At 46.4% G+C, this 12,329-nt stretch overlaps 1 protein-coding gene across 1 annotated transcript in view; it reads right to left on the bottom strand.

The window, feature by feature from the left end:
- The window catches only part of LOC110512585 (netrin receptor UNC5B), a 161,039-nt gene that overhangs the window by 40,264 nt on the left and 108,446 nt on the right, over window positions 1-12,329 (bottom strand). Inside the window, 6 exon segments of the mRNA XM_090201805.1 lie at window positions 2,598-2,621; window positions 2,770-2,919; window positions 3,083-3,263; window positions 5,011-5,114; window positions 6,012-6,155; window positions 7,239-7,463. Coding sequence (XP_090057931.1) covers window positions 2,598-2,621; window positions 2,770-2,919; window positions 3,083-3,263; window positions 5,011-5,114; window positions 6,012-6,155; window positions 7,239-7,463 — 828 coding nt within the window.

The following is a 12,329-nucleotide window of genomic DNA, read 5'->3' as shown; positions in this document are numbered from 1 at the left end:
ATAACAGAGTATATGGATAACAGTCTATGGATAACAGTCTATGGATAACAGTCTATGGATAACAGAGTATATGGATAACAGAGTATATGGATAACAGTCTATGGATAACAGTCTATGGATAACAGAGTCTATGGATAACAGTCTATGGATAACAGAGTATATGGATAACAGTCTATGGATAACAGAGTATATGGATAACAGTCTATGGATAACAGAGTATATGGATAACAGTCTATGGATAACAGAGTATATGGATAACAGTCTATGGATAACAGTATACAGAGAACAGTCTATAGATAACAGAGTCTATGGATAACAGAGTCTATGGATAACAGAGTCTATGGATAACAGAGTATATGGATAACAGTCTATGGATAAAATAGTATATGGAGAACAGTCTATGGATAACAGAGTATATGGATAACAGTCTATGGATAACAGTCTATGGATAACAGAGTATATGGATAACAGTCTATGGATAACAGTCTATGGATAACAGTCTATGGATAAAAGAGTATATGGAGAACAGTCTATGGATAACAGAGTCTATGGATAACAGAGTATATGGATAACAGTCTATGGATAAAATAGTATATGGAGAACAGTCTATGGATAACAGTCTATGGATAACAGTCTATGGATAACAGTCTATGGATAACAGAGTTTATGGATAACAGAGTCTATGGATAACAGAGTCTATGGATAACAGAGTATATGGATAACAGACTATATGGATAACAGTCTATGGATAAAAGAGTATATGGAGAACAGTCTATGGATAACAGTCTATGGATAACAGAGTATATGGATAACAATCTATGTGCAACAGAGATTATGGATAACAGTCTATGGATAACAGAGTCTATGGATAACAGTCTATGGATAACAGTCTATGGATAACAGAGTATATGGATAACAGAGTATATAGATAACAGTCTATGGATAACAGTCTATGGATAACAGAGTATATGGATAACAGAGTATATGGATAACAGAGTCTATGGATAACAGTCTATGGATAACAGAGTATTTGGATAACCGAGTATATGAATAACAGTATATGGATAACAGAGTATATGGATAACAGAGTATATAGATAACAGTCTATGGATAACAGTCTTTGGATAACAGAGTATATGGATAACAGAGTCTATGGATAACAGAGTATATGGATAACAGTGTATTTGGATAACAGAGTCTGCTTAATTTGTAATGTTTGTCTTCTTGATCTGTGAGTCATAAATACAGTTTGCATGAGGTTAAACTCTGTGTCTGATGTCCATACACCTGTTAATCATTCTCACCTGGACACAGAGTGGTTCTTACACCTGTTAATCATTCTCACCTGGACACAGAGTGGTTCATACACCTGTTAATCATTCTCACCTGGACACAGAGTGGTTCTTACACCTGTTAATCATTCTCACCTGGACACAGAGTGGTTCATACACCTGTTAATCATTCTCACCTGGACACAGAGTGGTTCATACACCTGTTAATCATTCTCACCTGGACACAGAGTGGTTCATACACCTGTTAATCATTCTCACCTGGACACAGAGTGGTTCATACACCTGTTAAAACCTGTTAAGTCTATAGGGGCGCTATTTCATTATTGGATAAAAAAACGTGCCCGTTTTAAGCGCAATATTTTGTCACGAAAAGATGCTCGATTATGCTGCAAAGATATTATCTGTGAGTGCCACAGAACTCATTCTACAGGCGAAACCAAGATGAAACTTTGAACAGGAAATGAGCAGAAATCCTGAAGCTCTGTTTTCAAATGTCTCCTTATATGGCTGTGAATGCACCAGGAACGAGCCTGTGCTTTCTGTCGTTTCTTCAAGATGTCTGCAGCATTGTGACGTATTTGTAGGCATATCATTGGAAGATTGGCCATAAGAGACTACATTTTCCAGGGGTCCGCCCGGTGTCCTTTGTCTAAATTTGTGCGTAATCTTCAATTGCGGTCATTATCTCCTGGGATTCAGGACAGAAAGCACACTTCAACGAAGGATATATCATCGAAGAGATATGTGAAAAACACCTTGAGGATTGGTTCTAAACAACGTTTGCCATGTTTCAGTCGATATTATGGAGTTCATTTGGAAAAAAGTTCGGCGTAATTGATGACTGGATTTTCGTTTTTTTTTGGTAGCCAAACGTGACGCACCAAATGATTTCTCTCTCTAAACAAATCATCTTTCAGGAAAAACTGAACATTTGCTATCTAACAGAGTCTCCTCATTGAAAACATCTGAAGTTCTTCAAAGGTAAATTATTTTATTTGAATGCTTTTCTGGTTTTTGTGAAAAATGTTGCCTGCTAATTGCTAACGCTAATGCTAACGCTAAATGCTACGCTAGCTAGCTACTGTTACACAAATGATTGTTTTCCTATGGTTGAGAAGCATATTTTGAAAATCTGAGATGACAGTGTTGTTAACAAAAGGCTAAGCTTGAGAGCTAGCATATTTATTTCATTTCATTTGCGATTTTCATGAATAGTTAACGTTGCGTTATGGTAATGAGCTTGAGTCTGTATTCACGATCCCGGATCCGGGATGGGGAGATCAGAGAGGTTTTAATCATTCTCACCTGGACACAGAGTGGTTCTTACACCTGTTAATCATTCTCACCTGGAAACAGAGTGGTTCATACACCTGTTAATCATTCTCACCTGGACACAGAGTGTTTCATACACCTGTTAATCATTCTCACCTGGACACAGAGTGGTTCATACACCTGTTAATCATTCTCACCTGGACACATGTGACTCTCTGGAAAGCCGAGCCCTCGCAGAAGGCTCCCCCGTTTAGAGGCGCAGGATTGGTGCAGCTGCGTGTCCGTCGCTGCCAGCCCCGCCCACACTGGGCATTACACTCCGACCACTCAGTCCACGAAGACCAGCCCCCACTCACTGAGAGAGAGACGCTGTCAGACTGACAGAAAATAATATCTTGTGTGTGTATGTGTGTGTGTGTGTGTGTGTGTGTGTGTGTGTGTGTGTTTATTTCTGCGTGTGTGTATTAAACAGCTTTGGTTGAGATTTGTAATGAGACGCAGAGTGTGTTGCTCCTCACCGTAGACGATAAGCGTGGCGGTACTACTGCGTCTCTTGGCTATCTGGTTGCGTGCCACACAGGTGTAGTTGGCCGTGTCAGAGAGACGGGCCTGTTTAATAATGAGGTCATTTTCTACGGTCATCAGGAAGTTAGAGTCCTGAGACGGATCTATGGTGTCCTCATTCTTCAACCAGTCCACCTGGGGGAGGGGAGAGGGGGAGAGGAGAAGGGAGAGGAGAAAGGAGAGGAGAAGGGAGAGGAGAAGGGAGAGGAGAAGGGAGAGGAAGACATTCAGATAAAATGTCTGACACAAATACACGAACAAACAAACAAACAACTCATGGGTGGACTCATTAACACACGACAAATACTCATTAACACACGGCAAATACTCATTAACACTGTCTAGAGGTCTGTCTAGAGGATTGTCTAGAGGATTGTCTAGAGGATTGTCTGGAGGATTGTCTAGAGGATTGTCTAGAGGATTATCTAGAGGATTGTCTAGATGATTGTCTAGAGGATTGTCTGGAGGATTGTCTAGAGGATTGTCTAGAGGATTGTCTAGAGGATTGTCTAGAGGTCTGTCTAGAGGATTGTCTATAGGATTGTCTAGAGGATTGTCTAGAGGATTGTCTAGAGGTCTGTCTAGAGGATTGTCTAGAGGATTGTCTAGAGGTCTGTCTAGAGGATTGTCTAGAGGATTGTATAGAGCATTGTCTAGAGGTCTGTCTAGAGGATTGTCTAGAGGTCTGTCTAGAGGATTGTCTGGAGGATTGTCTAGAGGTCTGTCTAGAGGATTGTCTAGAGGTCTGTCTAGAGGATTTTCTGGTGGTCTGTCTAGATAATTGTCTAGAAGTCTGTCTAGAGGATTGTCTAGAGGATTGTCTGGAGGTCTGTCTAGAGGATTGTCTGGAGGATTGTCTAGAGGATTGTCTGGAGGATTGTCTAGAGGTCTGTCTAGAGGATTGTCTAGAGGTTTGTCTGGAGGTATGTCTAGAGGATTGTCTAGAGGTCTGTCTAGAGGATTGTCAAGAGGATTGTCTGGAGGTCTGTCTAGAGGATTGTCTAGAGGATTGTCTAGAGGATTGTCTAGAGGTCTGTCTAGAGGATTGTCTAGAGGATTGTATAGAGCATTGTCTAGAGGTCTGTCTAGAGGATTGTCTAGAGGTCTGTCTAGAGGATTGTCTGGAGGATTGTCTAGAGGTCTGTCTAGAGGATTGTCTAGAGGTCTGTCTAGAGGATTTTCTGGTGGTCTGTCTAGATAATTGTCTAGAAGTCTGTCTAGAGGATTGTCTAGAGGATTGTCTGGAGGTCTGTCTAGAGGATTGTCTGGAGGATTGTCTAGAGGATTGTCTGGAGGATTGTCTAGAGGTCTGTCTAGAGGATTGTCTAGAGGTTTGTCTGGAGGTATGTCTAGAGGATTGTCTAGAGTTCTGTCTAGAGGATTGTCAAGAGGATTGTCTGGAGGTCTGTCTAGAGGATTGTCTAGAGGATTGTCTAGAGTCAGAATGAGACTTGAGGAACCCTGATGATTTAGCTGCCACTGTCTGTTGTTCCCATAGAAGCAGAATCTCATTCTAGTTCTGTTGTTGTTTCCTGTTCATTGTTTTGCGTTTGAAAAGCAATAAAAAAGAATTGATTGAAAAACAAAAAAACAGGACAAGACTCAGGATGAGGATGAAGAGTGATGATGAGGATGTGTGCAGAAGGTAGATGGGTAACTCTGACAGGGCACACACACACACACACACACACACACACACAAACAACTAGCCACCGTGCTTCTACACCTGCATTGCTTGCTGTTTGGGGTTTTAGGCTGGGTTTCTGTACAGCACTTTGAGATATCAGCTGATGTACGAAGGCCTTTATAAATACATTTGATTTGATTTGACACACACACACGCACACGCACACGCACACACACACACACACAGGTAGTGTACCTCAGCAGGGGGCATGCCCTCGGGAGGTCGACACTGCAGCAACACCTCCTGCTCCAATCTCACCTCTCGACCCAGAGGCTCCTGCTCAAAGGTCTTACGCAGATCTGCAGAGGGGGGGGGGGGGGGGGCAAGAGAGTTAAACTGTTAACACAGTCGAAGGTGTAAGTGAGGAAGAACGTGTAACTGAGTGACAAAACATTAAGACCCCCCCCCCCCCATTTTCACTCAGATCAGCCTCAATTCCTCAAGACATGGACTCTACAAAGTCCAGAACCCGGCAGCATTGCAGTTCTTGACACACTCCAACCGGCGCGCCTGGCGCTTTCAACCCTGGTCTTTTGTCTTGACCCCTCACCCTCTGAATGGCCTCTGAACACGATTCAGGTCTCAAGGCTTCAAAGAAGAAGAAGAAGAAGAAGAAGGAGAAGAAGAAGAAGGAGAAGGAGAAGAAGAAGAAGAAGAAGAAGAAGAAGGAGAAGAAGAAGAAGAAGGAGAAGGAGAAGAAGAAGGAGAAGAAGAAGAAGAAGAAGAAGGAGAAGAAGAAGAAGAAGGAGAAGAAGAAGAAGAAGAAGAAGAAGAAGGAGAAGAAGAAGAAGAAGGAGAAGAAGAAGAAGAAGAAGGAGAAGGAGAAGAAGAAGAAGAAGAAGAAGGAGAAGAAGAAGAAGAAGGAGAAGGAGAAGAAGAAGAAGAAGAAGGAGAAGAAGAAGAAGAAGAAGAAGGAGAAGAAGAAGAAGAAGGAGAAGAAGAAGAAGAAGAAGAAGAAGAAGAAGAAGGAGAAGAAGAAGAAGAAGGAGAAGAAGAAGAAGAAGAAGACGAAGAAGAAGGAGAAGAAGAAGAAGGAGAAGAAGAAGGACCCGTCTCCTCCCTTTCATCTACACTGATTGAAGTGGATTTTACAAGTGACATCGATAAACACACCACACACACACACCACACACACACACACACACACACACACACACACACACACACACACACACACACACACACACAGTACCTACATGCGATGCGGACGTACGCGCGGCTACTCTTGGTGGTGCCTGCAGAGCTCCAGGCCACACACTGACACCAGTAGTCCTCCAGACCAAACAGTTCCTCCACCTGGGTCCTCGATACAGAGATATCCACCTCCCTCACCACCAGGCCTGGGAGAGAGAGGGGAGAGAGGGGAGTGATGGGAGAGGGGAGATAGGGGAGAGATGGGAGAGGGGAGAGATGGGAGAGGAGAGATAGGGGGAGAGAGGATAGAGGAGATAGGGGGAGAAAGGAGAGAGGGGAGAGGGGAAAGGGGAGAAATGGGATAGGAGAGAGGTGGAGAGTAGAGAGACGGGAGAGAGGAGAGAGGGGGAGAGGGGAGGAGAGAGGGGAGAGAGGAGATAGGGGGAGAAAGGAGAGAGGGGAGAGGGGAAAGGAGAGAGAGGGAGAGGAGAGAGGGGGAGAGAGGAGAGAGAGGGGAGAGAGGAGAGAGGGGGAGAGGGGAGGAGAGAGGGGAGAAGAAAGAGAGGGAGAGAGGGGAGATGGGAAAAAGAGGGGAGAAAGAGGGGAGGAGAGAGGGGAGAGAGGGGGAGAGGTAGCATATGTTTAGGAATTAATAGAAGTGTTTTGAGTAAAAAAAATCTAATTTTATTTGTCACATGCACATGGTTAGCAGATGTTAATGCGAGTGTAGCGAAATGCTTTTGCTTCTAGTTCCGACAATGCAGTAATAACCAACGAGTAATCTAACTAACAATTCCAAAACTACTGTCTTATACACACAAGTGTAAAGGGATATAGAATATGTACATAAAGATATATGAATGAGTGATGGTACAGAACGGCATAGGCAAGATGCTGTAGATGGTATTGAGTACAGTATTTACATATGAGATGAGTAATGTAGGGTATGTAAACATTATATAAAGTGGTAGTGTTTTGAGTCAGAGTTTTGGGTCAGAGTTTTGAGTCAGTGTTTTGAGTCAGAGTTTTGAGTCAGAGTTTTGGGTTAGTGTTTTGAGTCAGAGTTTTGGGTCAGAGTTTTGAGTCAGTGTTTTGAGTCAGAGTTTTGAGTCAGAGTTTTGGGTTAGTGTTTTGAGTACAGTATGTTTGAAAGTCTATAGGAACTCGTAGTTATGGAGAATTTACAAGTGAGTTCAGCGTTAATGTGAGACTGGTGTGAATGAGATTGTTGTATCTGTGAATGTTTCCGTGTCTGTGAAGGCTGGTGAAATCGTGTGTAATTCTAGTACCCGTGATCTGATCGAGGCTCTCTCTGGTCACATGATCGTTCTGGTTGACCCACTCTCCGTTACACTTGAAGTATATCTGCGTGGCGGGGGCGGCTCTACAGCGGAGCTGGACGGGTCGGTTCTTGACGATGAACCCGTCCTTCGGTTCCAGCTGGAACTCTGGGAGCGGTTCTGCCGAGGCGAAGGAGAACGAGTCCGGAATCACGTCACTGTAGTCGATGCTCTCTGGAGGGGGGGGGGGGGGGGGGGTCACACAGACACACAACATGGTCAGGAGGCCTTAGTTACTCACTAGAGGGAGGAGAGAGGACATTAGAGAAAGGGAGTGTATGTGTGTGTGTGTGTGTGTGTGTGTGTGCCAGACGGAGTGCGTGACAGTAGTAATAGTGTGAATGTCCTGACTGAGCCGAGTCACAAAGACCTTTAAGGTGTTGACAGGTTGTAGTGCACACACACACACACACACACACACACACACACACACACACACACACACACACACATGCACGCACGCACGCACACACACACTCTCATTTCCACTCCTTACTGGGAGACCCTAACACCCATAAAGGCTGTGTTAGCTGCAGCAGCTCAGTCCCCTTGGTGCCCACCATTACTACACAGTCTATTGCTGAAGCCAGCACACAGCCGGGAGCAGGGTTGGAGAGGAAGAGGAGAGGAAGAGGAGAGGAAGTGGAGAGGAAGTGGAAAGGAAGTGGAGAGGAAGAGGAGAGGAAGGGGAGGGGAAGTGGAGAGGAGGAGGAGAGGAAGAGGCGAGGAAGGGGAGAGGAAGAGGAGAGGAGGAGGAGAGGAAGAGGCGAGGAAGGGGAGAGGAAGAGGAGAGGAGGAGGAGAGGAAGAGGCGAGGAAGGGGAGAGGAAGAGGAAGAGGAGAGGAAGAGGAAGAGGCGAGGAAGGGGAGAGGAAGAGGAAGAGGAGAGGAAGAGGAGAGGAAAAGGCGAGGAAGAGGAGAGGAAGGGGAGAGGAAGAGGAAAGGAAGTGGAGAGGAAGAGGAGAGGAAGAGGAGAGGAAGAGGAGAGGAAGGGGAGAGGAAGAGGAAAGGAAGTGGAGAGGAAGAGGAGAGGAAGAGGAGAGGAAGGGGAGAGGAAGAGGAAGAGGAGAGGAAGAGGAGAGGAAGAGGTGAGGAAGAGGAGAGGAAGGGGAGAGGAAGAGGAAAGGAAGTGGAGAGGAAGAGGCGAGGAAGAGGAGAGGAAGGGGAGAGGAAGAGGAAGGGAGAGGAAGGGGAGAGGAAGGGGAGAGGAAGAGGAGAGGAGGGGGAGAGGAAGAGGAAAGGAAGTGGAGAGGAAGAGGTGAGGAAGAGGAGATGAAGGGGAGAGGAAGAGGAGAGGAAGGGGAGAGGAAGGGGAGAGGAAGGGGAGAGGAAGAGGAAGGGAAAGAGGAGAGGAAGAGGAGAAAAAGGGGAAAGGAGCGGAAGGGGAGAGGAAGAGGAGAGGAAGAGGAGAGGAAGGGGAGAGGAAGAGGAGAGGAGAGGAAGAGGAGAGGAAGAGGAGAGGAAGGGGAGAGGAAGGGGAGAGGAAGAGGAAGGGGAAGAGGAGAGGAAGAGGAGAAGAAGAGGAAAGGAGAGGAAGAGGAGAGGAAGAGGAGAGGAAGAGGAGAGGTAGAGGAGAGGAAGAGGAGAGGAAGACTGTACTGTACTTTCCCAGCTCCCTCTCCCCATGGCCATAACAAACTCACACAAAGAGACAAATACCTATCTCTCCGTCTCCCTGTCTCCTTCTCTCGCACGTCTTTCACACGCATACCCCCACACACACACACCCACACACACACACCCACACACCATTTAACTAATCTATCACTTTCTGTCAAAAGAAAAATCCGTGAAAGTATCTCAGGCATTTGAACTCCTCTATCAGTAAAGAAAGCAGCATCGTCATTGGCTGTTACGACATGACTGAAGACGATTGGCCTTCAAGCCTTTAGATCCCGTGTCATCACCTCTGTTAGCTGAGCTCGTTCCGTCACACGAACGCGCGCGTGTGTGTGTGTGTGTCGTTCAGCTATCCCTTTCACTACTTCTTGTGGCTCTAGCATATTAGATGGTTGTCTCTCTCTGTGTGTGTGTGTGTGTGTGTGTATTCAGACCTTCCTCTCCCTGCATGTTGTAGCTCTGATATATCTAAATAAATTGTTAATGTCCCTGATGTTCAGACGTAGATATCAACTACATCTGTCTGTCTCGTCTACGATAGCGATCTGAATTCAATAGCCATGAAATTAGAGACGAAAAGGATGGAGTGAGTTGGTACCCTGCTGGATGTGTGTGTGTGTGTGTCGGTCTACTCCTCTGCTAAAGGACATCAGGCTGGTTCAGCTCTAACGTTGGTTGGATCACAACACAATGCCGAGACGTTTCTTTTCTTACACTGACTGGTTAACTGGTTAACTGGTCAACTGGTCAACTGGTCAACTGGTTAACTGGTCAACTGGTCAACTGGTCAGCTGGTCAACTGGTCAACTGGTCAACTGGTTAATTGGTCAACTGGTTAACTGGTTAACTGGTTAACTGGTCAACTGGTCAACTGGTTAACTGGTCAACTGGTCAACTGGTTAACTGGTCAACTGGTCAACTGGTCAGCTGGTCAACTGGTTAACTGGTCAACTGGTTAACTGGTCAGCTGGTCAACTGGTCAACTGGTCAGCTGGTCAACTGGTCAACTGGTCAACTGGTTAATTGGTCAACTGGTCAACTGGTCAACTGGTCAACTGGTCAACTGGTCAACTGGTTACCTGGTCAACTGGTCAACTGGTCAACTGGTCAACTGGTTAACTGGTCAAGTGGTTAACTGGTCAAGTGGTTAACTGGTTAACTGGTTAACTGGTCAAGTGGTTAACTGGTTAACTGGTTAACTTAACGGTGCTCTTTGTACCATGTTAGAATCTTAATCTACCACTAGACAGTAACAGGGGTGGAAATTGAGCTAGCCCGCTAGCCTGCTAGACCACTAGTCCGCTAGTCTGCTAGCCCGTTAGTCCGCTAGTCCGCTAGCCCGCTAGTCTGCTAGCCCGCTAGTCCGCTAGCCCACTAGTCTGCTAGCCCGTTAGTCCGCTAGCCCGCTAGTCTGCTAGCCCGCTAGTCCGCTAGCCCACTAGTCTGCTAGCCCGTTAGTCCGCTAGCCCGCTAGTCTGCTAGCCCGTTAGTCCGCTAGTCCGCTAGTCTGCTAGCCCGCTAGTCCGCTAGCCCACTAGTCCGTTAGTTCGCTAGTCCGCTAGCCAGCTAGTCTGCTAGCCCGCTAGTCCGCCAGCCCGCTAGTCTGCTAGCCCGCTAGTCCGCTAGCCCGCTAGCCTATAGGACGTTTCAGACTGGGCTAGTAGAAAATGTGCCCAACTAGCCAGGCTACTGGACCAGGATGTTAACCAGGCCATCAGAAATTGTGGTCGTTTCCTCCCTGGTTAGGAACATGTTTTGCATACTAAACGTTATCAGAAGGAGAGATTGCAGAGAGACATCGATAGCAACCAACCCATGCTAAGCTCAGAGATATTACCTTCTGATCACTAGCAGTCAGACTGGCCCAAGCTAAGCACGAGGACAGAATCTAATGGTTTTCAGATAATTAGCAGTCAGATTTTCTGGCTGCCCAAACTGGATGGATAGAGGGAGGAGAGGAGAGGGGGATGGATAGAGGGAGGAGAAGAGAGGGGGATGGATAGAGGAAGGAGAGGAGAGGGGGATGGATAGAGGGAGGAGAGGAGAGGGGGATGGATAGAGAGAGGAGAGGGGGATAGATAGAGGGAGGAGAGGAGAGGGGGATCGATAGAGAGAGGAGAGGGGGATGGATAGAGGGAGGAGAGGAGAGGGGGATGGATAGAGGGAGAAGAGGAGAGGGGGATGGATAGAGGGAGGAGAGGAGAGGAGAGGGGGAAGGGTAGAGGGAGGAGAGGAGAGGAGAGGGGGATGGGTAGAGGGAGGAGAGGAGAGGGGGATGGATAGAGGGAGGAGAGGAGAGGAGAGGGGGATGGATAGAGGGAGGAGAGGAGAGGGGGATGGGTAGAGGGAGGAGAGGAGAGGAGAGGGGGGTGGATAGAGGGAGGAGAGGAGAGCACAGGGGCCAGAGGGTGGCCAGAATAGACCTGTCATTCTGAATCTGTCTCAACCTGTCACCCACACAGCAGTCTTCTCTCCTACTGCGGAAGAACAGGTCACACACGCACACAGACACACGCACACACAGACGCACAATCACACATAAACACACGCACACACACTTCAATCTGAGTAATGTTTAAATATGATTACACGTTCACACACTGGTTCAGATCAATCCCAAGGTCCCTCTGTTTCTCTGTCTTTCCTTCTCCCTCTCTCTCTCTCCCTCTCTCGCTCTCTGTCTCTCTCTCTCTCTGTCACTCTCTCTCTCTGTCTCTCTCTCTCTCTCTTTCTTTCTTTCTTTCTCTGTCTCTCTCTCTCCATTCCTCTCCCCCGCTCTCTCTCTCTCTCTCTCTCTCTTTCCTTATCCCTCTCTCTCTCTCTCTCTCTTTCTTTCTTTCTTTCTTTCTTTCTTTCTTTCTCCCTCTCTGTCTCTCTCTCTTTCTCTCTTTCCTTCTCCCTCTCTCTCTGTCTCTCTCTCTCTGTCTCCGTCTCTCTCTCTCCCTCTGTCTCCATCTCTCTCTCGTGTATCCCTCTCTTTCAGTCTGTCTCTCCTCACTAAGCTCTAAGCTGTAGTCTTTTAGACTTTGATTTGTTCAGACTTTGAGTTCTCTGTCAATAAGCAATTGCGTTTCTATTCTCTGCCTGCCTTTGTCAAGGCATTGATCGTGTTGTTCAACCACAGAGCAAAGCACACTACCTATCTGTCACTCTCTTAGAGATATATAGAGAGAGACACACTACCTATCTGTCACTCTCTTAGAGATATAGAGAGAGAGACACACTACCTATCTGTCACTCTCTTAGAGATATATAGAGAGAGACACACTACCTATCTGTCACTCTCTTAGAGCTGGAGACTGACAGAGATATAGAGATATAGAGAGAGAGACACACTACCTATCTGTCACTCTCTTAGAGATATAGAGAGAGAGAGAGACACACTACCTATCTGTCACTCTCTTAGAGATATATAGAGAGA

The sequence above is a fragment of the Oncorhynchus mykiss genome, chromosome 16 (genome assembly GCF_057628025.1).
Source record: "Oncorhynchus mykiss isolate SJ-2025 chromosome 16, ASM5762802v1, whole genome shotgun sequence".
Classification (NCBI taxonomy): domain Eukaryota; kingdom Metazoa; phylum Chordata; class Actinopteri; order Salmoniformes; family Salmonidae; genus Oncorhynchus; species Oncorhynchus mykiss.
The sequence above is the reverse complement of the archived record's forward strand: the minus strand, read 5'-3'. Positions and strand labels throughout refer to the sequence as shown.